Raw genomic sequence first — 23,876 nt, forward strand, 5'->3', positions numbered from 1 at the left:
AAGTATTTGCAAAGACAGAAAAACTTCAAATGCCCACTCCCTTTCACTACAAAGACACTGTTTATAACCACAGACATGTTGATGGACTGACACCATGTACATGATAAAATAAAATAAATTCCATACTTATAATACATGTATACCTTTTTTTTTTTTTTTTTTTTTTTTTTTTTTACAATATTAAGTCTCTTTACCTGCAACAATACACTCTAGCTTGGCATTAAACCTTCTGTTTTGTGCCTGGCCCACTGAAGACTGTACAGGCCTACATGACGGTGCAAAAAAGACGATGAGTTCCACTTTGAAGTTGTCTGGAGGTTTGACATTATTGTCAGCCACACAGATGTAGTTACCACGATCATTTCTTTGGATGTCTGTTAAGTTCAGCTGTGCCCCCTGCAAAATACAGTATATAAAATTGTATATTACAAAGGTCAATTTAATTACCTTTACAATGTACCTTTGTCTGTCCTGTTTGAGATTAATCAATTGATGCAGGATTCATTATATCATCATGGTACATGGCCAAAGCATGTGATGAATTATAATGATTATTTCACATTCATTATGACTGTAACGTATTTCTTTTCTTAATTGATAGTACTTTTGAGTTTACAGGATCAATTCAGGTAACAAAAGAAAAACGAGGCACCTTGGCCCTACTGTTTCACTACTGTGATTTTTAAAACATTTTTTGCAATCTTTATTCCTATCAAAAATTTTGACCCAATACTGTGGTCCCAACCTATAGTCCCAATAGGGTCATGATATAACCATGATACAATGTCACAAGATATAAAAAATCATGGTGTAAAATGTAAGGTCTTGTCATAAGAAATCTACATACAAATATGAAGTCCCTATCTTAAATAGCTAGTACAGAGGGTATTGCCTACATTAACTTTTCTTAAAAGTAGGTCCAAATCCAAAGTCAATTAAGGTTAAATGGTCAAAAAACTGGTACCAAAATAAAGGTCTTGTCACAAGAAATATGAAAAATTTATCATTCACCATTCAAACGTTAAGAAGATGGTTAATTAAGTTTCGGTAAAAGTTTAAAAATTTGGGCCTATAAGTTTGAGGCCAAGATCACATGATCAAACATCAAACAAGAGGCCCACAGGCTTTATCGGTCACCAGAATACTAGTTAAAATTATCACTAGTCCCAAGGGCTAAAAAACTAGAAATTTTTTCATGTTCTGAATATCTAGTAATAGCTAAATTCTAATATTCAGCAACACAGTCTAAAATAAAATGTGTTCTTAAAACTTCAATGCCCTCAAAAGTGCATATACTGGATGCAGAAATATAATATACATACATTATCAGTAAACGATATCACTAATTTGGACCCACCCTAATTAAAGTCAAAACCCTGGAGTTGCAAAATTCAACATTTTTTGTACATCCTTTTCTGTTTTTCCTAAACATGCATACTATGCCAGTAAATTAACTTAAAGTCCTTTAAATAATATAGACAATAATAACTTTGGCTCCATCCTGAAACTAAACCCTTAATATACCCAATTAGGATTATGAAATTTACAATTTTGGTAAATGACAACCTACTCCCCCTATAATTTGTATCAATCAATAACATTAAAGTACACATCATTTACATGTTTTGCACATATACACTATATGTACTAAGTTTAGCCCTGCCCTCGAGTCAGAACCTCTAACCTGGGGATCATGAAATTTACAATTCTGGTATAGGCCTTCCTGTTCTACATCATGATGCATTTTGTTTTTCTTATACACATGTGTGGTTGCAATTGTAGAGATTTTTGACTTGATTTTAACAACATGGAACTTTATCTTGTATATAGACAAAAAGATGTTCTAAAGTTTGTGTGTATTTATTTGTTCTTTACTTATGTTAAAACAGACGAACATGTAATACCTATTACAGATAATTATATTGCTTGGGTTTGAAAGGAGTATGACTCTTTAATAGTAAATTCGAACCCGAGCGATATAATTGCTTGTGATGTTTATGAGACAAATTTCTTGTACATATCAAAGTTTCATAGTCACTAACTACACAAAGCAACAATTTTCAAAATTTTCAGTCACTTTATGCAAAACACATATTCTAATAAATAGCAATGTTTTCTTAAATATCATGTCTCTAGATTATTCTCAAAATTCCTGTCTCATTGTCAAGTCCAAACCAGTCACAAATATATATAGTCAAATTATCTTACAAAAACCAAACACAGGTGGAGTTCAATTGGCCAATTAAACAATTAACTATCCACCCAATCAGAGAACACAGGCCTTATTGTGTTACCTAAATAAACATGTCCGATCTAGCCCCAGGCATTTACCATTATCTAGGTAAGGTCGAAGTGGAAATAATTTTACACTGCAGTGGTGGTGTGTATATGCTTCCACAATTCCGAGAGATCGAGAGTAAAAAACAATGACGTATATGGCACGCCAAATTCACAAAAATGAGCTAAACATAGTTTCACAGTTGATAAACTAGGTTTATCGACTGTAAACTTATAGTTTATGGACCGTAAACTATAGTTAACGACGTTAATCTATATTTCACATCTGAAAACCATAGTTAACAGATAATCTATGTTTTACAAGTGTAAACTATAATTAACAATGAAAACAATCATTAGCGATTGCAAAACATAGTTTATCTGATAAATACGGTTTCACGATTGTAAACTACGGTTTACAAGTCTAAACTATTATTAACGAATGTAAATGATAGTTTACGGTTTGTAAAATATAGTTTATAGTCATTTAATGTGCCAAATTCACAAAAAAGTGATAAACACAGTTTTGTTTAATATATACTTTATGAGTAAAAATGGCAGTTAGCTATAGTTTACGATCAAAAACTATAATTAACGAATGTTAAACATAGTTTATCTGATAAATATAGTATCACAATTTGTGAAACTAGGATTAACAATTGTGAACTATAGTTAACGAATGTAAATTATAGTTTACAAATGTGAATCTGTATTCATCAGCAAAATCTATTGTTAACGTTTATTTAAAGACAGATAAACTTAGATTAGCATTTGTAAACTATAGTTTACAACCGTTAAATATAGTTTTACGGATGAAAACTATAGTTAACGAATCGTTAACTATAGTTTACGGTCCGTAAACTATAGTTTACAGTCGATTGTGAATTTGGCGTGCCATAGACGTATGCTTTACTGAGGCCATAAATTTCACTTCGAGAGATCAAACGAGAAATTGATAGTAAATTTAATTGCTATGTAGAAAAAAATCAGGAGCGCAATTTCACTTCACGAAATTGAAGTCTGAGCCATCGAGAGTCACCTGTATATATACTTACAACAGAAAGAGAAAACCACAAACTGTCCAAATAGAGATACATGTATTAATTGAGCTCCCTCACTTCTCATAATTGAAAAAAAAATTCACATAAAAAATCATCGAAAATTTCTCTCCCTCCTTTTGAAATTGCTTGCTAGTATGAGCTTATATTTATGTGTATTTTACAATGATGGCATGATGTGCACCATATTAATTTTACCCTTGACTGGAATCCTCCCAATGGTAGTTCCTGTCCATCCTCCCTCTTCCATGTAATGTTTGGGTATGGATTGCCATGAGACTCACAGTTCAGCTGAAGGGAAGTTCCAATGTTCTGTTCGTAAATCGAGTTAATGCTAGGCTGGATTTGGGGAGCAACTGATACAGAATACAAAATATACACAAATTAGCAATTTTGCAATGGTATGTAAATTTGTTTCTTCATAAAAGAATATCACAGTACAAATAGTTTTAAAATACAAATACCACTGAAAGTATCTCTTATAAATTTCTCATCAGTTTTTCAAAAGAAAGATGTCCACATTACAATAGACATTCTTAAAGTATTGAAAACACAACATTTGCCAGGTTCCAGTCCCTACTGTGACAAAAGTTGAACTTAATTATCAAAAGTTGTTTACTAGCCTGCACTGCATGGCATGTCATCTTATAACAATATCTCATATTACCATTCTAACAGAAAAAATTAAGTTAATAAAACAAAAGAAAAACAAACAAACAAATTATGCAGATCTTCAGTTGGTTAAATTACAATGTAATATGAGAGTTTACACAGCAATTAAGTTTCATTTCAATAATGTCGAAATGAAGTGATCGAGACAAACTGATTGACATAAAAAGAAACTCATCCCCCTTGGCTTCACTAAATAATATTTACATTCAATGAATCTTTTCTGTTATGTTTCTTTTGAAAGTGACATTGCTTTCCCCCTCAATAATGAATACATGTTTGTTGAAATCTAGTTTGATAGCTTAAGGTTTTAGCATCACTTGTCCACGTAATCATTACCAAATATGGAGCATTGCCATTAGGTCAATGGGAGTTCTGTTTTTAAAAAGTATAATGAATGAGTCAGTGCTATATGACAATGTAGTAAATCTAATTGATATTTTTTAATAATGCATAAAAATATAAATAAAATATCTTTCTTTGTTGTTTTATCTGGTGATGAAGGCCGGTACATGTAGCAATCACTGCAGAAAAAAAATTGTGTAATCCTTTTGCTGCAGTACGTGTTTGCTAACCGTCATAAACTGGTCAAACAACAAAGAAAGCTGATATCACTGTTTAGATAAAACAGTCCAAAGTGAAAAGGACGATACATAAACAAGGCTCTGCAAAGTTGAGCATTCCAGAAAATTCTATTAAAATCACAAGGACATTTTGGGAAACTTTCATTCTAGTGACATTAAGCTTTTATACGTGAAGTTGAATACCAGTTATAAGGAATCAAAAGATCTTGATGTAAGATACCAGCCTTATTGCTAGTGCAGTTGAAATCAAAAACAAACTAGAGATCTTCCCAGCTCCCCAAATTGGAAGCTAGTGCGCCAAATGAAGCCTCCTCCCCTAAATGTACTGCATGCATATAGTGATGGAGGAGAAAGCATAAGCAGGAACATAGATACATGTATTATGAACTCCGGTAAGTCACATAGGAGAAGTGTTCACAAACTTTTTTACACCCTCCATCCATCAGATCCACTATAACTTTTAGGAAAATAATTCCTGTCCCAACAAAATACACATCTACAAATGGCAATGAACCATTGTACAAAGTTTCAAATCTATTGGATAAGCCAAAGAGGAGAAGCGTTCACAAGATTTTGTGACAGACAGAAAGTACAAAACAATGTCTCCCCCTGAAAAAGGGGAGACATAACTGTATTACATGTACATGAAACACTTGTTCACAAGGCCGGAAACTACTAGCTGTTCCAACAAATACCATAGGCCTTTATAAAAGCAGTAGGGACTTGAATCTTTATTTAAAATTTCATTAAAATTGATAAAAATCAAATAAAAGAATTTTGAAATTTCTCTCACATACAGTGAGTCAATGACTTCACCTTTTATATTTAGCCTTGAAAACCGAGAGGAAGAAAAGTCTATAAGCACCGAGCTGTACCATTCCTACAAGTCTGATCAAATTTGAATGAAAAATGTAACAAAAATCGTGTACATAAAATTCAAAATCTTCCAGTGACCTCTACCTTTCCTCTGTAACCTTGAAAACCATGAGGAACCAAGGTCTTTATATAAGGCATCATTCCTAATAAATCTCAGACCGTGAGAGCCATCAGAGATATGCCTTAAATGTTGTACACAAGCATACATTAGTGAATGAAGGGGCAAGTAACTATATCCAAAAGGATAATTAGCATTCCAATTAATATAAATTTCTCATTATCACTGTCCTTAAGTCCATTCTCATGCATCATTGATCTCATCATAGTAATACAGGGTTCGAAATTAACTTTTTCAAGCACTAGTCCATACGGACTAGTCACTATTGATGTTCACTAGTCCGCAAAGCATTTCACTAGTCCGTCCAGTATATAAAAAAATGATCTTCATTTTAACCAAACTAAACACATCACAGTTGCAAACAATTCAATTTCTGACACCTACAGAAGAAAAAGAGACCACCATATTTTATTTTGCATTCAAGATCTTCAAAAGCATACAATATTAACCTCCGAGGTAATCCTTTGATAAACGTCCATAAGTGCGTTCGAGATCGACGTTCCTGTTGTTTTGGTGTTCAGACCTTAGAGTCACAGGATTTCGAAATTTTATCAATAAAGTCAATAAAATTCACTCGATTGACCAAGTCATGAGATATAGTGTTATGAACTACTGTGTTAGAGTCGTGAATGACGAGAACATTTGCATACAAACGTGCATGTTCTCAGACCACACTACTTGCAATTCTTGCACCTAGAACACGTTCTCGTGATGTGTACTCGGCGTTCGGAATCGGCAGGAATTTGACAATGTGTGCACGTTTGAAGAACGGTGGTCTCAAACGCACTCCATGTGTTTGGAAGATCAGACTGTCATAGTCATGCAAACACCTGACCATGCAGGTAATCAACCATAAGTTCAAACATCTAAGAGACTCAGACAAATCTTGCTAAAATCTTTACCAATTCAAAATTGATTTCCGGATTTTCACTAGTCCGTACCGACTAGTGCTATAGAGAGTTCACTAGTCCGACACGTTTTCTACTAGTCTCGGACTTACGGATCGACCCCTGTAATACAATAACTCTCTGTACTTACTCTGCACTGTGAGTTTTCCAATCTTTTTGGGCCACTCGGGCCACTCCACACCTTGAATTTTGATAGTACACAGATAATCTCCAGCATCCTCCTCTGCTAAATAACGAATTACCAACATGTATGTAATTCGACGTCCATTTGTTCGACTCTGTATATCATATTTTTTCAGCCCCGAATCTTCATTAATGCCTTGATCGTTACCTAAAATAGACAAAATTGATGTGACAAAATTATATGTAGTCTCATTATTAAATTCATAATTCTGGTTGTTAAGATAGATGTACTGAAATACTGTGTTAAATTACAGCATGTATAATATTCCGAGCATATTTGTATGGAGCGCCAAATTAACATAAACTCAAATAATTGATGATATCTTCAATTATTTGAAGATATCATCAATTCAATTATTGCTCTCTTTAATTGAATTAATGCGCGCATTAAATCAATTATTCCTCTCATCAAATGAATTAATGCGCACTTCAATTCAATTATTGCTCTCATCAATTCAATTGATGCGCGCATTAATTCAAATAATGAGAGCAATAATAGATTTGATGCGAGCATTAATTCAATTATTGCTCTCTTCAATTCATTTGATGAGAGCATCAATTCAGTAGAAATATTGCTCGCAATAATTAATTTAGAGCTCGGTATAAATAATTTGATGATCTCTTTAATTCAATTGAAGATATCTTTAAATCATTTACAATGATTTTGTATAATGAATTAATGCGCGCATCAATTCTTTTAAAGAGAGCAACAATTCAATTAAAAAGATCATTAATTCAATTGTGGATATGTTAAATTGAAGATATCTTTAATTATATAGTTGCTCTCTCTAAAAGAATTATTGCTCTCTTCAAATGAATTAAAGATATCATTAATTCAATTGAAGAGAGCAATAATTGAATTAATGCGCGCATTAAATCAATTATTGCTCTCATCAAATGAATTAATGCGCGCATCAATTCAATTATTGCTCTCATCAATTGATTTAATGCGCGCATTATATCAGTTATTGCTCTCTTCAATTGAATTGTAGCGCGCATCAATTCAATTGTTGATATCATTAATTCATTTGAAGAGATTATTAATTCAATTAAAGCGCGCATCAATTCAGCTGAAGAATTAATGCTATCATCAATTCAATTAATGCGCGCAATGATTCAGAATTGAAGATATCATTAATTATTTGAAGAGATCTTTAATTCAATTGTTGCGCGCATCAAATGAATTGATGATATCTTTAAATAATTAAAGATATCTTCAATTATTTGAGTTTATGTTAATTTGGCGCTCCATATATTTGAGCTTGAGTCATCTTGAAATAACTTAACTTGAAATACAGAAACTTAATAATCTATATCAGTACTAATCTTACTCTGAGTGACAGTGACAAAAGCATCTTAGAACTTAATATGACAAAGTGATTTTTTGGAACATTTTAAAATGTTTTACAAAGGAGTGAATGATTTAAGGAATGAAAGTAATTTTTACTTATTTTACGAATCAAAGTAAGTTGGGGCAGTTTACGCAATATATTGTAAGTAATGGTATCTCAAAAATCAACAAACTGGAACAAAACTTAAATTCGATCAGTAACTCATTAATATACACCTACATGTACATACAAAAAATCAGTTCAATATCTCAAGGCGTTTAGAAGAAAAAGCAGGAAAACTGGTCCCAACATTAGTTTTTGCAAGTTAAAGGCCAGGGCACAAATTCATAAAAAATCAACGAACCGGAACAAAACTCAAACTTGATCTGTGAGTCATCAATATACACCTGCATACAAAAAATCAATTCAATATCTCAAGGCATTTAGAAAAAAGTCCTGAAAACTGGTTGCAACAGTAATTTTTCTACGTTAAAAGGGTACAACTCCATCAAAAATCAACGAACCAAAACAAAACTTAAACTCGATTTGTAACTTGTCAATATACAACTGCATACAAAACATGAATTAAATATCTCAAGAAGTTTAGAGAAAAAGTCTGGAAAACTGATTGTAACAGTCATTTTTCTACGTTGAAGGGGCACAACTTTATCAAAAATCAACGAACCAGAGCAAAACTCAAACTCGATCTGTAACTCATCAATATACACCTGCCTACAAAATATAAATTCAATCAATTTCTCAAGGCGTTTAGAAAACTGGGTGTCATTGAAGAACAGACAAGAGTAAAACTATATATTAATGCCCCATCCACTTGGTGATGGGGTCATAAAAAATTGTTAAAGTTCATAAACAATCTTATGTAGGGGATTTCTTCAATATAGGAGTTTTCTACAATTAAGGTATTCAATTGCAGTTATAAAATTTAGAAATTCATTTCAAAATTAAGGATTATCTCCCTCACGCATAGCTCTTATCCTTAGACGAATTTGACTCCACTTTTTGGGCACACTGTTTTTCCCTATAATAGCTCTAAACTTCATTGTTATTTTGGATTTCAAACATTTCGGTTGAGCATCACTGAAGAGACATATTATTTGTCGAAATGCGCATCTGGTGCATCAAAATTGGTACCGTACAAGTTGCATGTATAACGAAAGGGTAATGAACAATTTTGAAGGATTTAAATCAACATAAATGTTTCCTGGTAAATAATGATGAAAGTGAAGTAGATGAAATTCACATGACTGATAAATGAGTAGAAGTTGACCTTTTCGCATGCGAGACTTTTTAAAAGTTATCTGCCCTTTGTAAAAATAAGAAAATCTAATTTTCAAAAAATGTGTGTGGAAAATAATAAATTTTATTTCATATTTTCATAAAGAGAATGTGTATGTAACGCACATACTTTCTATCAAGAGATTCATATGAAAATATAATTTCTTTCAAAAATATTTAAATAAAACATGCTCTTCCCATAGATGTTAAATTGTAGGTGAAATAATCAAATCAAGCAGTAAACAAAATTTTGAAAATTCCTATGGTGGTGTTCAAAATGATATGATTACAAAAATCCTACCATCCATGCATTTACTAGATATGAAATATGGTCGTAATACATTGAATACCTTAAAAGGAAATTTTTACCTATGAAAGGGGAAATACTCATTTTTGTAAAAGGGGAAATTTGCAATTTACTGGTAGTAAAAAGATTCACCTTGATAATTTCTTATATTATATGGTATTCATTTATCAAAATGTGAAATTTATTCATGACAAAATACTTGTATACCTGCATATTTACTAAATATTTTCATTTAAACAAATTAAAACAATTTGATGCTGCATGTCAAAAATACTGAAAACTTTCAAATCAAGCATACTGAGAGTATTGCATGGAAATGCATAGTCCCCTAGCTACCGGTTGCAAAAATGCTTGGACCACAACAATATTCAAAGTTCATTATGTATAGATTATGGTAAAGGGGAAAATTGGGGAACCAGGATAGAAAAATGGTTGGAAATCAACTACTTATTCAGGTATGTATAAAGACTTAGACCAGGAAAATAAACAAATCTATAATTAGGTTTATAGGTCTTTCACCAAGTCAATGAACTGTGAAATGTAGGTGATACCGGGTATATGAATAATTTAGCTGCATTGTTGTATTAAATTACTAAGGCCATGCTATTTTGTATTCTAGTTCGTCGGAATTACGCTGCTTCCATTTGTAATAAATCCAAATTATAATATTATCAAAAAATAATATCCGCCCGTGTGTCCAAAAATATCTGCGTACGTAAAATATTTTCGACTTTTTACAACAAGCTCACAAAAGACCTTGATGAATGTGGCTGACAAATGACAGAATAGTGGGCTTTCGAGAAAAATCCAAACAGTGTAATACGGTGCTTTAAATTTTTAATGATATCTTTCTTAATATTTACGATACTGAACATATGATCATATCACTGGATTGGAATGTTCCTTATATGGCAATCGAACTGGAAGCCGATGAAAATTTTGAAGTGCGCTATTTTATACCATTATTTAGAGAACACCGATTGATTGATTATACATGTGCATGTAGACTCTTATATTGTTTAAAGTCTCTCATGAGAATATTTCGCTCACATGAAGACGTTACCATTGCTGGTGAAGGGTTGCAAAATATAGGCCTATGCTCAGCGCTAATGGCCATTGAGTAGGGAGCAATCTTCTTTGTGTCACACTTGCTGTGACACGGGTCTCAGTTTTTGCGGTCTCATCCGAAGGACCACCTCATTTATTCGCCTCCTACGAGAAGCAAGGGGTACTGAGGACTATTCTAAGTCGAACCGACTGAGTTAACAAATTCACAAAGGTTTTTGGTGATTATTATAATTATGTGTGTTCTATTATACAGTTATAGTCAGTTAAAAAGCTCTACAGAGCTTAATTGTGTTTGTATAGTGCCGACTTAAAATAAAATTTACATTACTTTACTTTTATTAAAATTCAAGAAAATGCTAAAAGCGATACATTGGAGATTTCAAAATCGGACATGCTGTCCCTATAGCAATATGCATAGATCTGAATCGAAACTTTGTAGAAATGAAACTAAAATAAAATTCTTTAAAAAGACCTTATCACGCAGTTAATTTTGCAAAGTACATGTATTAGGTATGAAGAAAATGAAATCTTTGAAACCTGAAATACATCTTATTTATTGTAAACTATATCAACAAAGTTGCAAAATGGTAAACAAATGATATCTGATGATTTTAGATCTTTATTTTTAAGCGCTCGCTTTTCAAAATCAAACTTAAAATTATTTGTATTCGCTCGCCTCATAATTTTTATCTCCAAAATAAAAAATGATATTCGTAAAATAATTTCGCCCTCTCGCCTCACTTTTTTGGTTTGAAAATCCGAAGAACTATTTTACAAATTGGTGTGGCCTAATGCTGAAAGTTTTAAGGAGTGTAGCCCCTTACAGAAATGAGATGTACCCGAAAGGTACCCAAAATGTATCCGTAAGGTACCCGAAGCAACTTTTTCCTTGAAAAATGTACCCAAAAAGTACCCGCAAAATACTTAGCCATTTTTCAACGGTACCGGGAACGTACCCGACTATTGTAAAAAGTACCCAAAATGTAACCAGATTAAAAATTGAAAAGTTAAAATGTACCTGAAATGTACCCAACAGAAAAATATTAACATTCAAATGTACCCGATTTGTACCCAGGGTATCAATTAAGGAAGTTAAAATGTATTTGTTATGTACCCCACTTTAAAGTTACTAAGTTGAAATGTACCCAAATTGTACCCAACAAAAAATTTCAATGTTGAAATGTATACCAGAAATGTACCCTGATGTGTAAATTAAAAAGTTAAATTGTACCCGTAATGTACCAACTTTAAATGTGACTATTGAAAATGTACCCGAAATGTACCCATTTAAATAAACTTTGTAATTTCACAACAGATACAAATAATATGAAAATAAACATTAAACAATTTCATAACTGATTTTGAAATAAGAAAGTTTTTATAGTCAATTGTACAAGCATTATGTACTCAATTTCAATCTGGCATGTTTTTTTTTTATGATTGATGTATGTATGCTGTAGACATTTTTTGTTTTAAAAAAAAATATATGAAATAGTGCAAATCCTGTTGATGTTAATTATGAATTTCAATTTATCTATACAAAGTTTTTTTTGTTCTGCCATAGTATTAAAGAAAATCTGAAGGATTACATGAAGGGATCCATCCCTAAACCTCTAAATGGAAAGCTATTTTCCATTTTAAAAAACATAACAATTAAAAACAAATAATCGTAGAGACCTAGTAGTAAGATGGTTTTTTGAACTTGATAATGCTACATGATTGTTAGTCTGCAGCAATTTCATATGAAAAAATTATGTGACAGTCACTGAATTTAATTTTCAATTAATTCTTTATATATATATATTTTTTGGTAAACAATCTGTATATATCATAATACATATATACATATAGATCTATCTGTGTTTGATTTTTTGTTTTGGTGTTTTGTTGCTAATACTAGTATCTACAGAAAAAAGAAACTTGGAAGTAAACTAATAATTAATTCAATTTTATTAAGTCCAATGGCCATAACTTAAGTTATTTAAATTAAATCAAAGGACAGGGATAGAATTTTAATTTTATCTGTAACTTGTTATCTGAGGTCTGAGGTGAGATCTGCCATGCGTGCGGCTAGCCAGATCGATACCTGGAAGGGGGCCCACAAGTGTGGACATTACCCATAATTCTGCACGGAAATAAAAAGGAACCGACAACATTGTTATGGCAAAGCAATATACCAAATATCAAATGAATATCTGCAAGCACAACAAAAAAGTTTGGAAAACTGAATCATATAATTTATGCTATTTTTCTAAGTTCAAGGATCATGACTTGGTGAAAAATCAACGAACCGAGATGAAATTCAAACTTCATCTTAACTTGTGATGGCAAAGCAATGTACCAAATATCAAATGAATATCTGCAAAGCACAACAAAAAAGTTCAGAAAACTGATAATTCATGCTATTTTTCTAAATCCAAGTACCATGACTTTGAAAAATCAACGGACTGAGACGAAATTCGAACTTCATCTGTAAGTTGTAATGGCAAAGTCAAGTATCAAATATCAAATAAATATCTGCAAGAACAGAGAAAAAAGTGCAGAAAACTGATTGTCTGGACAGACTGACAGTGCAAACCTAAAGTCCCCTTTGACTTTGTCAGTAGGGGACTAAATACTAGATCTGTAGGATAATGGAAAATGAGTCTCTGAGATGCAAAAAAACACCCAAAAAACAAGAGGCCCATGGGCCACATTGCTCACCTGAGTCACCTTGGCCCATATCTGAAGACTTTCCATATATATTTGCATGTAAAACCTTAGTCCCTGTTATGGCCCTAACCTACCCCTGGAGGCCATGATTTTTGCAAACTTGAATCTACACAATGTCAGAAAGCTTTCATGTAAATGTCAACTTCTTTGGCCCAATGGTTCTTGAGAAGAAGATTTTTAAAGACTGTCCCTATATTTGCATGTAAAACTTTTATCCCCCCTTGTGGCCCCATCCTACCCCCGGAGGCCATGATTTGAACTAACTTAAATCTGCACTATGTCAGAAAGCTTTCATGTAAATATCAGCTATTCTGGCTCAGTGGTTCTTGAGAAGAAGATTTTTAAAGATTTTCCCTATATATTTGTATGTAAAACTTTGATCCCCCCCTTGTGGTCCCATCCTACCCCCGGGGGCCATGATTTGAACAAACTTGAATCTACATTATGTCAGAAATCTTTCATGTAAATATCAGCTTTTCTGGCTTAGTGGTTCTTGAGAAGAAGATTTTTAAAGATTTTCCCTATATATTTGTATGTAAAACTTTGATTCCCCCTAGTGGCCCCATCCTACCCCCGGGGGCCATGATTTGAATAACTTGAATCTGCACTATGTCAGAAAGCTTTCGTGTAAATATCAGCTTTTCTGGCTCAGTGGATCTTGAGAAGAAGATTTTTAAAGATTTTTCCTATATATTTGTATGTAAAACTTTGAGGCCCCATCCAACCCCTGTGGCCATGATTTGAACAAACTTGAATCTACACTATGTCAGGAAGCTTTCATGTAAATTTCATCTCCTCTGGCCAAGTGGTTCTTGAGAAGAAGATTTTTAAATGACCAAACCCTATTTTTGCATTTTTGTGATTATCTCCCCTTTGAAAGGGATCTGGACCTTCATTTGAACAAACTTAAAAGCCCTTTACCCAAGGATGCTTTTGGCCAAGTTTGGTTGAAATTGGCCCAGTGGTTCTGGAGAAGAAGTCAAAAATGTAAAAAGTTTACAGACAGCCAGACAGACGACGGACAACAGGCAATCAGAATAGCTCATTTGAGCTTTCAGCTCAGGTGAGCTAAAAACCAAGAGATGTAAAAATAAACTTGTAAAACACATATGTCCCCATGGTGCAAAATTGAAAAGTTTATACACACACTTCATTTAATTGATAGTAGTATCATCAATTTAAAATATTGAGCAGACAATATCTTCCTATGCCAGGAGTGGATTGACCATGTGACCTAAAAATCAATAGGGGTCATCTACTCCTTATGCTGTACCAGTGTACCAAGTTTTGTGTAAATCAAGCAAATAATTCTTAAATATAGGAAACAATATATTACTATGTCCATTTGAACCCTTGACCTTTGACCATGTGACCTCAAAATCAATAGTGGTCATCCTGAAGATGTACCAGTGCACCAAGTTTGATGTTTGTCAAGCAAAGGGTTCTCAATTAAGATATTGAGCAGACAGTATATTCCTATGTCCATTTTGACCCTTGAGCTTTGACCATGTGGTCTCAAAATCAATAGGGGTCATCTTCTCCTAAAAATGTAGCAGTGTACCAAGATTGATGTCTCTTAAGCAAAGGGTTCTGAAGATATTGAGCAGACAGTATATTCCACTGTCCAGTTTGACCCTTGACCATGTGACCTCAAAATCAATAGGGGTCACCTACTCCTTAGGATGTACCAGTGTACCAAGTTTGACATCTGTCAAGCAAAGGATTCTCAAGATATTAAGCGGATGGTATATTCCTATGTCCAGAGTAGATTGACCCTTGACCTTTTGACCTGAAAAACAATAGGGGTCCTCTTCTACTCATAACCAACCCACATATCAAATATCATTATGATCAAGTGAATGGTTCTCAAGATATTGAGCGGACAACATGTGGTCTACCAACCCAGATACCAACCGACAGGTGCGAACCAATATGCCCCTCTTCTTTGAAGGGGGGGGGGGGGGGGGCATAAAAATTCTCTTATTCTAGTAAGTATGTAATATGCATCAGTATTAAATCTGCAGAAACTCAAAGAAATTAATTATCACAAAAATCTGCGTTGGGTAAAAAGTGAAGAAATAATTACATTAACAAGACTTGAATATAAATCTTATTCTTCATGTTTTTTGAAATATTAACCTCTCATTACCTTGATATACTATTTTATCATCCTCACTGAGCAAAATTGGATTTCCTCCATTCACAGTCTCAGACTTTGTCCATTGTACCTAAGGATCAAATCACAGAAAATGTTTCTACATGTACTATATTTGTATAAGAAACAAAATTGACATTGTTGACAACTTTATTTTTAGTTCTTCTAAGGCTATTAAAATTTTCTTATCATTGATTATCTACAGTCACCTGAACTATAGAAAGTATACCCATCCGTGCACCCTTTCTAAAAAAAATTCTCTGAATTGAAATTTACAGGCCTCCTACTGGTAAAATAAAATACAGTGCTCCCTCAATATATTGCCCCCCCCCCCCCTTTATAATGCCTGGCCCCTGCTTATTGCCTGAAAATCCTAAAGAACAGATTTCTCCCCATCTTAACACCCACATAATGCCAACCCTGCATGCCATATGCCACTGATTTCCACAAATAAATGGTCAAATCACATAGAGTTTACTTTTGATAATAATGCCAATTCCCTAACACCCATTGGTAATCACACCTGTACTTTGAGAGCAGTGGAGTGAAGTGTGACAAGCAGGACAAGGTAGCTAGGTGGTCAGACTAATTACAACTAATTAAACTCAAGATTATCTAAATGTTTATACAGAAAGGAGCCCAAATAAATGTACAGAATTGAATTTCTTTTGAGTGCTCAGTCAATTGCCAGTAATGGTGAATTCGTTATATTGCCACCCCCAATTTATTGCCCAAATTGGTCTTGAACAAAAGTTGGCAATATATCAAGAGAGCACTGTACACAAGAGGCCCATGGGCCACATCACTCACCTAAGCAGTTTTTAGCAATAAACAATTAAGCTTGAGCAAAACTATCATTATACAAGCAGCTTGGATCAGAAATAAAATTTTCAAAGGTAACGACTAAAACTTTATTAATTATCAAACTTAATTATTAAACTTGACTACACATTCAGCAATTATCATATGCCCTTGTAGACAGGTATGGCCTTTTATATTAAGAAATTTCATCTATGGATGCTTTGTGCCAAGCTTGGTTCCGTATACATTCATATGTAAAGCTTTGATCCCCTATCGTGGCCCCTTCCTTACCCCAGGGGTCATGAATTTTACAAACTCTAATCTCCACTTTGTCAGGAAGCTTTCATGTTAATTTCAGCTTTTCTGGTCCAGTGCATGTTCTGAGAAGATTTTGAAATGACCCCACCCTATTTTTGCATTTTTGTGATTATCTAACCTTTGAAGGGGGCATAGCCCTTTATTTCAACAAACTTCAATCACTTTTACCTAAGGATGATTTGTTTCAAGTTTGATTGAATTGCTCCAGTGGTTCTGGAGAAGATTTTCCCATATATTAGCATGAAAACTTTGATATCTGTATGTGCTCCCACCCTACCCTCGGGGGCCATGATCGGAACAAATTTGAATCTACTTTAAATTAGGAATCTTTCACTTAAATCTCTATACCCATATGGCCCAGTGGTTCTTGAGAAGATTTTAAAAGATTTTTCCTATATATCCACATGTAAAATTTTATCCCCTATTGTGGCCTCACCCTACCCCCATGGGTTATGATTTTAACAAACTTGAATCTCCACTATGGCAGAAAGCTTTCATGTAAATTTCAGCTTTTCTGGCCCAGTGTTTCTTGAAAAGACTCTTCAAAGGCCCCTCACTAATATTGCATTTTTGTGATTATCTCCCCTTTGAAGGGAGCATGGCCCTTCATAAACTTGAATCCCCTTCACTCAAGTATGATTTGTTAAAAGTTTGAATGAAATTGGCCCAGTGGTTCTGGAGGAGATTTTCCTATATATCAGCATGTAAAACTTTGGCCCTATTGTGACTCCACCCTACCTCCTGGGGCCATGATCCGAGAAAACTTGAATTTACTTCATATCAGGAAGCTTTCAGGTAAATTTCTACTCTTCAGGCCCAACGGTTCTTAGAAGATTTTTTAAGATTTTCTTTAAATATTCGCATGTATAAATTCAGCTTATGTAATTTCAGCTTTTCTGGCCCAGTGGTTCTTGACAAGAAGATTTTTAAATGACCCCACTCTGTGATTATCTCCCCTTTGAAGGGGCATGGCCCTTCATTTGAAGGCCCTTTACCCATGGATGCTTTGTGCTACGTTTGGTTGAAATTAGCCCCGTGGTTTTGCAGAAAAATACAAAAATGTGAAAACTTTACACTGATGGCGACAGATAATGGACAATTTAAATTTTCATCAGAAATTAAAGCTCACTTGAGCCTTCGAAAATCAGCTCAGGTGAGCTTACAAGGTAAGAAGCAAAAATTTGTTAACAAATGTATTTTATTATACTGGTAAAGGAGGTAGACCAATATCTGAGATTATCTCTACTGCTCATATACAAAAAGAAGTGTGAAACAATGACATAAATCGAAACTGGGATGAGATTGACAGGGAATCCACACATTCCAGAGAAATTATTGTCACCCAAAATAAAAAAAAAAGTCAGAAAATGGGGAGGGGGCTACTAGTAGTATCCATACTTCAGGTGCCTGTGATTATTCATTAAAAAAAGTCAGAACATTTATGACTTACCACTGATTCAGAACCCTTGTTGACTACTGTACAGTTCAAGTACCCAATCTGATTTTTTTGTTTCACCTCGGGTAAAATTTCATCCACAATATCTGGTCTTTGCGCATCAACTGAAATCAGCAAAATCATCTTCAAAATCTTATACCATAATCAATGCACATTACTATAATATCTTGTTATAATATAGATAATCAAGATAATATATATAATATCATAAATCACATGCATTATCAGTGATTTTTCAATATTTTTCAAAAGGGTCCTATATGGCTTTTGAATTGGGAAAAATTGTCAATATTTTAATCAAATTGGGAACACCTAGACATTATTGTAAACATGCTAAATATATCATATCAAACAAGAAATTGCAAAATCAAACACAAATTGATGTCATTCTTCTTTTATTTTAGATATTTAACCAGAGCTCCAGATAAGGTGTGTATGAGCGTAAATACTCACAAATTTTTACCAAATATGCATTAAAGTTTAACAATTATGCATTTGCGAATGTAAATTTGCTTGACACTCCTAATTAAGTGATGCGTACTTGTGATAGTATATGTTGAAGTATTCATTTGAATTGAAGTTAGCGCAGCACTTGATCTTACATGAAATAATCACATAATGAAAAACATTTAGATGACAGATGAAAGATGAATTAGAGATAACTCAAAACAACTGTATAAGCCTAATTGTTACAGTTTCTTTCATAAATGGTGCAGTCGAAAGCACATAAATAACTTATATTATCAATCGTATACGATTGATTGTTGCTATAGACATGGCACAGAAAATGTTGTCAGACAAATGATGTTAAACTTTAACTAAAACTAAGTTTTTACTGAAATTTCGCTCCTGCATGCAGCATTGTCTCACTTGACTAACTATTTGAAAGTATTTGCAAGAATATGGGAGTTGCGCATTTATTTACTGACTTCTGTCACACATGCACTCAATTTACACGTACATGGAAAACCAATTGAATTCTTGGTTAACGGTATAAGGTGATCGAGGGGAATCTGACGTAATTTGCAGTAAAAACAGATTAAAGTGCAAAAATATATAGTTCGTCTATTTTTTTTGAAAATGCTATAGAAATTAGACACAAAAAATTCAGACTTTGAAACTGATATTTTTTTGGTTTAAAATGATTTTAGTTTCTCGGTTATAACAATTTAATTTACAATATGACAAATTATTAGTTTTGTTGTTTGTTTGGTGTTTATGAAATTTATTCAATACTATAAAAATAAATACTTGTATATTTATTTATTGAGAATCCTTAAATTTGTATTTCCTTTTATTGATATAAACTCTTCATTGTCCGTGGGATTTTGAAATTTATTGTTGAGGTATTAAATTTTAATATGCCAGACACTCGGTCACATGATATCTATATTAATTATGAACTAGTTAAGTGATCAAATTCTGTATTAGTGACAAACAGCTAATATAATTATCATATTTTTCTGAAAAGCAAAATACTCATTATTGGGAAGAAAATTGGTAATTTTTGGGACTGGGAAAGGGCCGTCGATCGATATTCGGACCTAAAAATGGATCTTAAATCAGCGTTATGTTCAAATGAAATTGGCCTTCTGAATATTCACTACTTCGGCTTGAGTGTCATGTGTGACACATGCATGTAAGTAAAAAATAATTGGTAAAACAACATAACTAAAAAATTACCAACTTCTACAATAAGTTTTCAGTTATCTCCCTTATTTATCATGGTTGTCCATAGACCATACAAAGTAATCAATTACTTGTATTAATTACTCTCTCTCCATTAGTAATATATATATATATATATATATATATATATATATATATATAATTTTATCCCCCATCTCAGTGTCTCTCGCTACTGTAAGTACTGTACGTATGTGTTCATTTGCCGGGGCTAATATAATATATTATTATTCACGTATATTTTAAGTGATCAACACGTATGGTGGGTCAATAATTAAAACTGCCCAGGAAAGTGAATTTTCGAATTACATAAGTAACAATAATAACGTTTATATCACCATTTCCTCTATTGGCTTTGTTTACTTCCGATCCACACCTCGCAGTCCGCGTACCTGTGTTACCACTAGATATTGCAAGGTCCAGCTTTATCCCAAGTAGTAAAAACAACAACAGATGTAAAATATGAATAAAACTCACCAAAATTCGAAATTCCAACCAGAAGAAAGAAAAAATTCCAACAGGTAAACATCTTGTGCTTTCCTCTAAAATTCAAACATTCCACCATGATTACTCGATCCCAGGTAGGAATATGTCACGTGATCAAGATTATGACGCTCTATAAATACCTGTGACATTCTATATTGTGCAACGTTATCTTGACACATGCATCTAAATATATATCTAGTGGGGGGGGGGGGGGGGGGGGGGGGGGGGGGCTAGAAGTTTTAAATTTAAGGTAAATTGGGGTCTCTTGTTTAGAAAAATATAAACGACAAAAGTAAGTAAATTTTTTTAAAAAATCGGCACTGTATACAATAGCAACAAATAACATGAGCTCTAAACCGACTATCACAGACAAAATAATATATCACAAGGTAAGCATGCAGAAAATAACAACACATATATACTTATTTACACGCATACTGTATAGCCAGACAGTTTCAGAAGTTAAGAATTAAATACAAATCAAACAAATGTTTTTCACTGTAAGCATTAAATTCAAACCTAAGCATTAAGAATTGTTAAGAAGCACTATAACTGTTAAATGTAAAATAAGGAAAAATATGATAATAAAATAAATAATATATATATATCGCAGTTTACAGTAGATAAGTTACAAGGTATACAAACAAAAAAGGTTTAAGAAGATGAAATAAAAATGAATCTTTCAAAAGACACAACAAAAAACATAAAAATAAAAATGCAAAAAATTGGTAGTAATGCAGATGAAAGGCTGCAAAATTTGCATAAAAGGAAACAGCAAACTAAAACAGTATATAATATATTGAAAACAGATTTTCATTCAGCCATACACCTCCACACCGTGTACTCGACAGGAGCTACATCTGCAGTTTTTCCACCTCCATGTGTCTATAAAAGTTCTAAATTGATTGAAGGAGATTTCCCTTATATGGTTGGGTAAAGAGTTCCACAGTGTGGTGGCTGCATAGCCGATAGGTCTTTTACCGTACCTAGTTGTTCTTGGTCTTGGAAGTTCCAATGTCTTTTGGTTTCTGAAATTATACCTCGCGTTTCTTAGCTGGACCAAGTCTTGTAGGAACAATGAACTTTGTTTATTTATAATTTTAAAAACTTCAAGGGCCATGGCTCTCATACCCCTGGTTTTCAGTGAGGACAGATTTGATTTATCTAATAGTTGATTATATGTACTAGTATGGTCTTCATAAATAAATCTTAGGGCTCGTTCTTGAATTTTTAATTTATTTTTTTTTTTTTTTTTTTTTTTTTTTTTACAATTTTGTTCACTACAAAAGTGCCATACCAGAGGACAATAACCAAAGTTTGACATGATAACGGAATGGTAGATAGTGAGTTTGCCCAACCTACAAAGATGTTTGCCTATACGCTTTATTACATTTAATTGACGAGCTGCTTTCTTACAAATATTTGAAATATGGGAATTAAAATTCATATTGAAATCAATAGTGACACCAAGCAGCTTCACTTCTTCCACGCAGGCAATAGTTGTACCATTTAAGTTAAAAGTTATGTTTTTATCATGTGTCTTTCTACCGAGAGAGATTGCTTGAAATTTTTCTGGGTTCGCCTGCATTTTGTTTGCTGAAAACCAGTCCATGAGAATGCCACTCTCCCTTTGAAGTGTATTTATTAGATTGTCTAAAACAAAATCAAAATGGGATAGAGTGTTGTCATCCGCATAGTTCTACAAAGCTGAGTCTTTGACAAAATAAAAAATATCATTGATGAAAATATAAACATTACTGGTCCGAGTATAGAACCCTGCGGTACCCCTTTGAAAATATCAAGAAAGGAACTTATATTTTGGCCAATTTTGACACACTGTTTCCTACAAGATAGGTAGCTATGTAGTAGATCTACGACAGGTGGAGAGATACCATAAGATTTTAGTTTGAGCAGAATGAGGTTGTGAGGGAGACAGTCAAAAGCCTTAGATAAGTCCATACGGATAGCAAAAGAAGCAATAATTTCTTCCACTCTCGGAAATATATGTGACAAAATCTTTGATTTGCTGAATTGCTTTTATTGGGAGAACTTGCATTTTTCCAAAAATACCTAAAATTTGCGCCATTTTACTAATTTCAGCAAAAATGACAGAAATTAGAAGAAGAAAAATTACTACATAGGAGACATATTTCAAGCGCTATAAAATCTGTAAAATACAGGAGTTCCCGGGGTCTTTGCCCTATGGGTCCCCACCAGGGCTTCGCGCTTGACCTACTGGGGGCCTCAAGGCGGCTCCCAGACCCTCTGCCTCATAAAGTTGCACCCACCCCCCTTAACCGCGATTCCTGGATGCGCCCTTCATATATGCCTCTTCGTTGATCTTCTTGTTATTTATATATAGACTATATGTCTTGACACGTGTGTTTTCTGATACCATAAAATATCTAATCCAATTTATGCAACCTTCATACACATATATAATTGATTAAATGAAAATAGAATGGAAAGCGAAAAGTTCAGTTAATAACTTACAAGTATTAAACACACACACACACACACACACACACACACACACACACACACACACACACACACCACATCACAAATAACATAAGGGAAGGACTTTTTTAATGCGTGTTTGAATTGTTGCGCACATAAATTGAATGAACGATATCTTTAATTCAAATGAATTTAAGATCATATTTTTAATAATTGCGTGCATATAAAACTTCATTATTAGGAACTCACTTGGAGCTCCAAATTAAATTATGTTCCTCATGTAACATATTTCATCTCTCTCCGTATTGAAAATTACATCTGTACATAATGATTTTTCGAATCAGTCTTCACGAAAACTCAGTCGTCCGAAGACCAAGGCCAGTGAATTTTACGGTCGGGTCAATGAAAATTAAAAATCATGAAGTCCGATGAGCTTGTAGAATTTTTGTAAGTCACATTAACTATAATGTTGGATTTAGATATTCTAAACGTCTTACCATCAAAATAAAAAAAACTAGTTCTAATTGTAACGGGGACCGTTACATATGTTCCCCAAACCTCCCCCAATTAAAAAGTGATGTCCTTGTGAATCTATAGGAAAAAATCATTTGATTTTAGCCTTTAATTACATGTAGTACGTTCAATATGGTCATTTCAGTACCAAGAAATGAAAGAAAGCGTTGCACGTGCATACACGCGCACGCGTGTATGATTCCGAATTTTTGTTGATGTCGTTCAACAGGCATTTGTATCATATACCCACAGTATGAATTTCATAACGTTTCCACCAAATATAAGGAAGTTATAGCGATTTTAAAATCGTCCAATCAGAAATCAGCACACGTGCATGCACGTGCTGAGCAGTAATTCTAACCACAGCAATTTGTAAGGAGTACCAAGATACATCTAAACCCCTAATATGAATAGAATTTGATGAAAAACAAAAACGTTATCGTCCTTTAAAAATTGAACATTTAAAAAACGTTACACGCGCATGCGCGTGTGCGTTGGCATTTTTTGTTACACCAACATATAGATACACATATTGTCTACATATGCTGTGAATATCATCTCATTCGCTTCATAAATAAGATAGTTACAAACGTTTTAGCATTATCCAATCAAAA

At 33.4% G+C, this 23,876-nt stretch overlaps 1 protein-coding gene across 5 annotated transcripts in view; it reads right to left on the reverse strand.

The window, feature by feature from the left end:
* LOC125679071 (lachesin-like) overlaps positions 1–23,876 on the reverse strand; it is a 41,370-nt gene that overhangs the window by 4,512 nt on the left and 12,982 nt on the right. For 3 of the 5 annotated variants that reach the window (XM_056154593.1, XM_048917993.2, XM_056154595.1), the window contains 7 exons: positions 21,276–21,317; positions 20,281–20,345; positions 18,112–18,221; positions 15,537–15,615; positions 6,621–6,821; positions 3,534–3,691; positions 195–396 (listed from right to left, as the gene is read on the reverse strand). In XM_056154593.1, the coding sequence (XP_056010568.1) occupies positions 195–396; positions 3,534–3,691; positions 6,621–6,821; positions 15,537–15,615; positions 18,112–18,221; positions 20,281–20,345; positions 21,276–21,317 (857 nt within the window). Of the gene's footprint in view, positions 1–194; positions 397–3,533; positions 3,692–6,620; positions 6,822–15,536; positions 15,616–18,111; positions 18,222–20,280; positions 20,346–21,275; positions 22,298–23,876 lie in introns of those variants that run through there. The other 2 variants (XM_048917992.2, XM_048917994.2) reach the window with 2 other exon arrangements.

The sequence above is a fragment of the Ostrea edulis genome, chromosome 2 (assembly GCF_947568905.1).
Source record: "Ostrea edulis chromosome 2, xbOstEdul1.1, whole genome shotgun sequence".
In the NCBI taxonomy this organism is placed as follows: domain Eukaryota; kingdom Metazoa; phylum Mollusca; class Bivalvia; order Ostreida; family Ostreidae; genus Ostrea; species Ostrea edulis.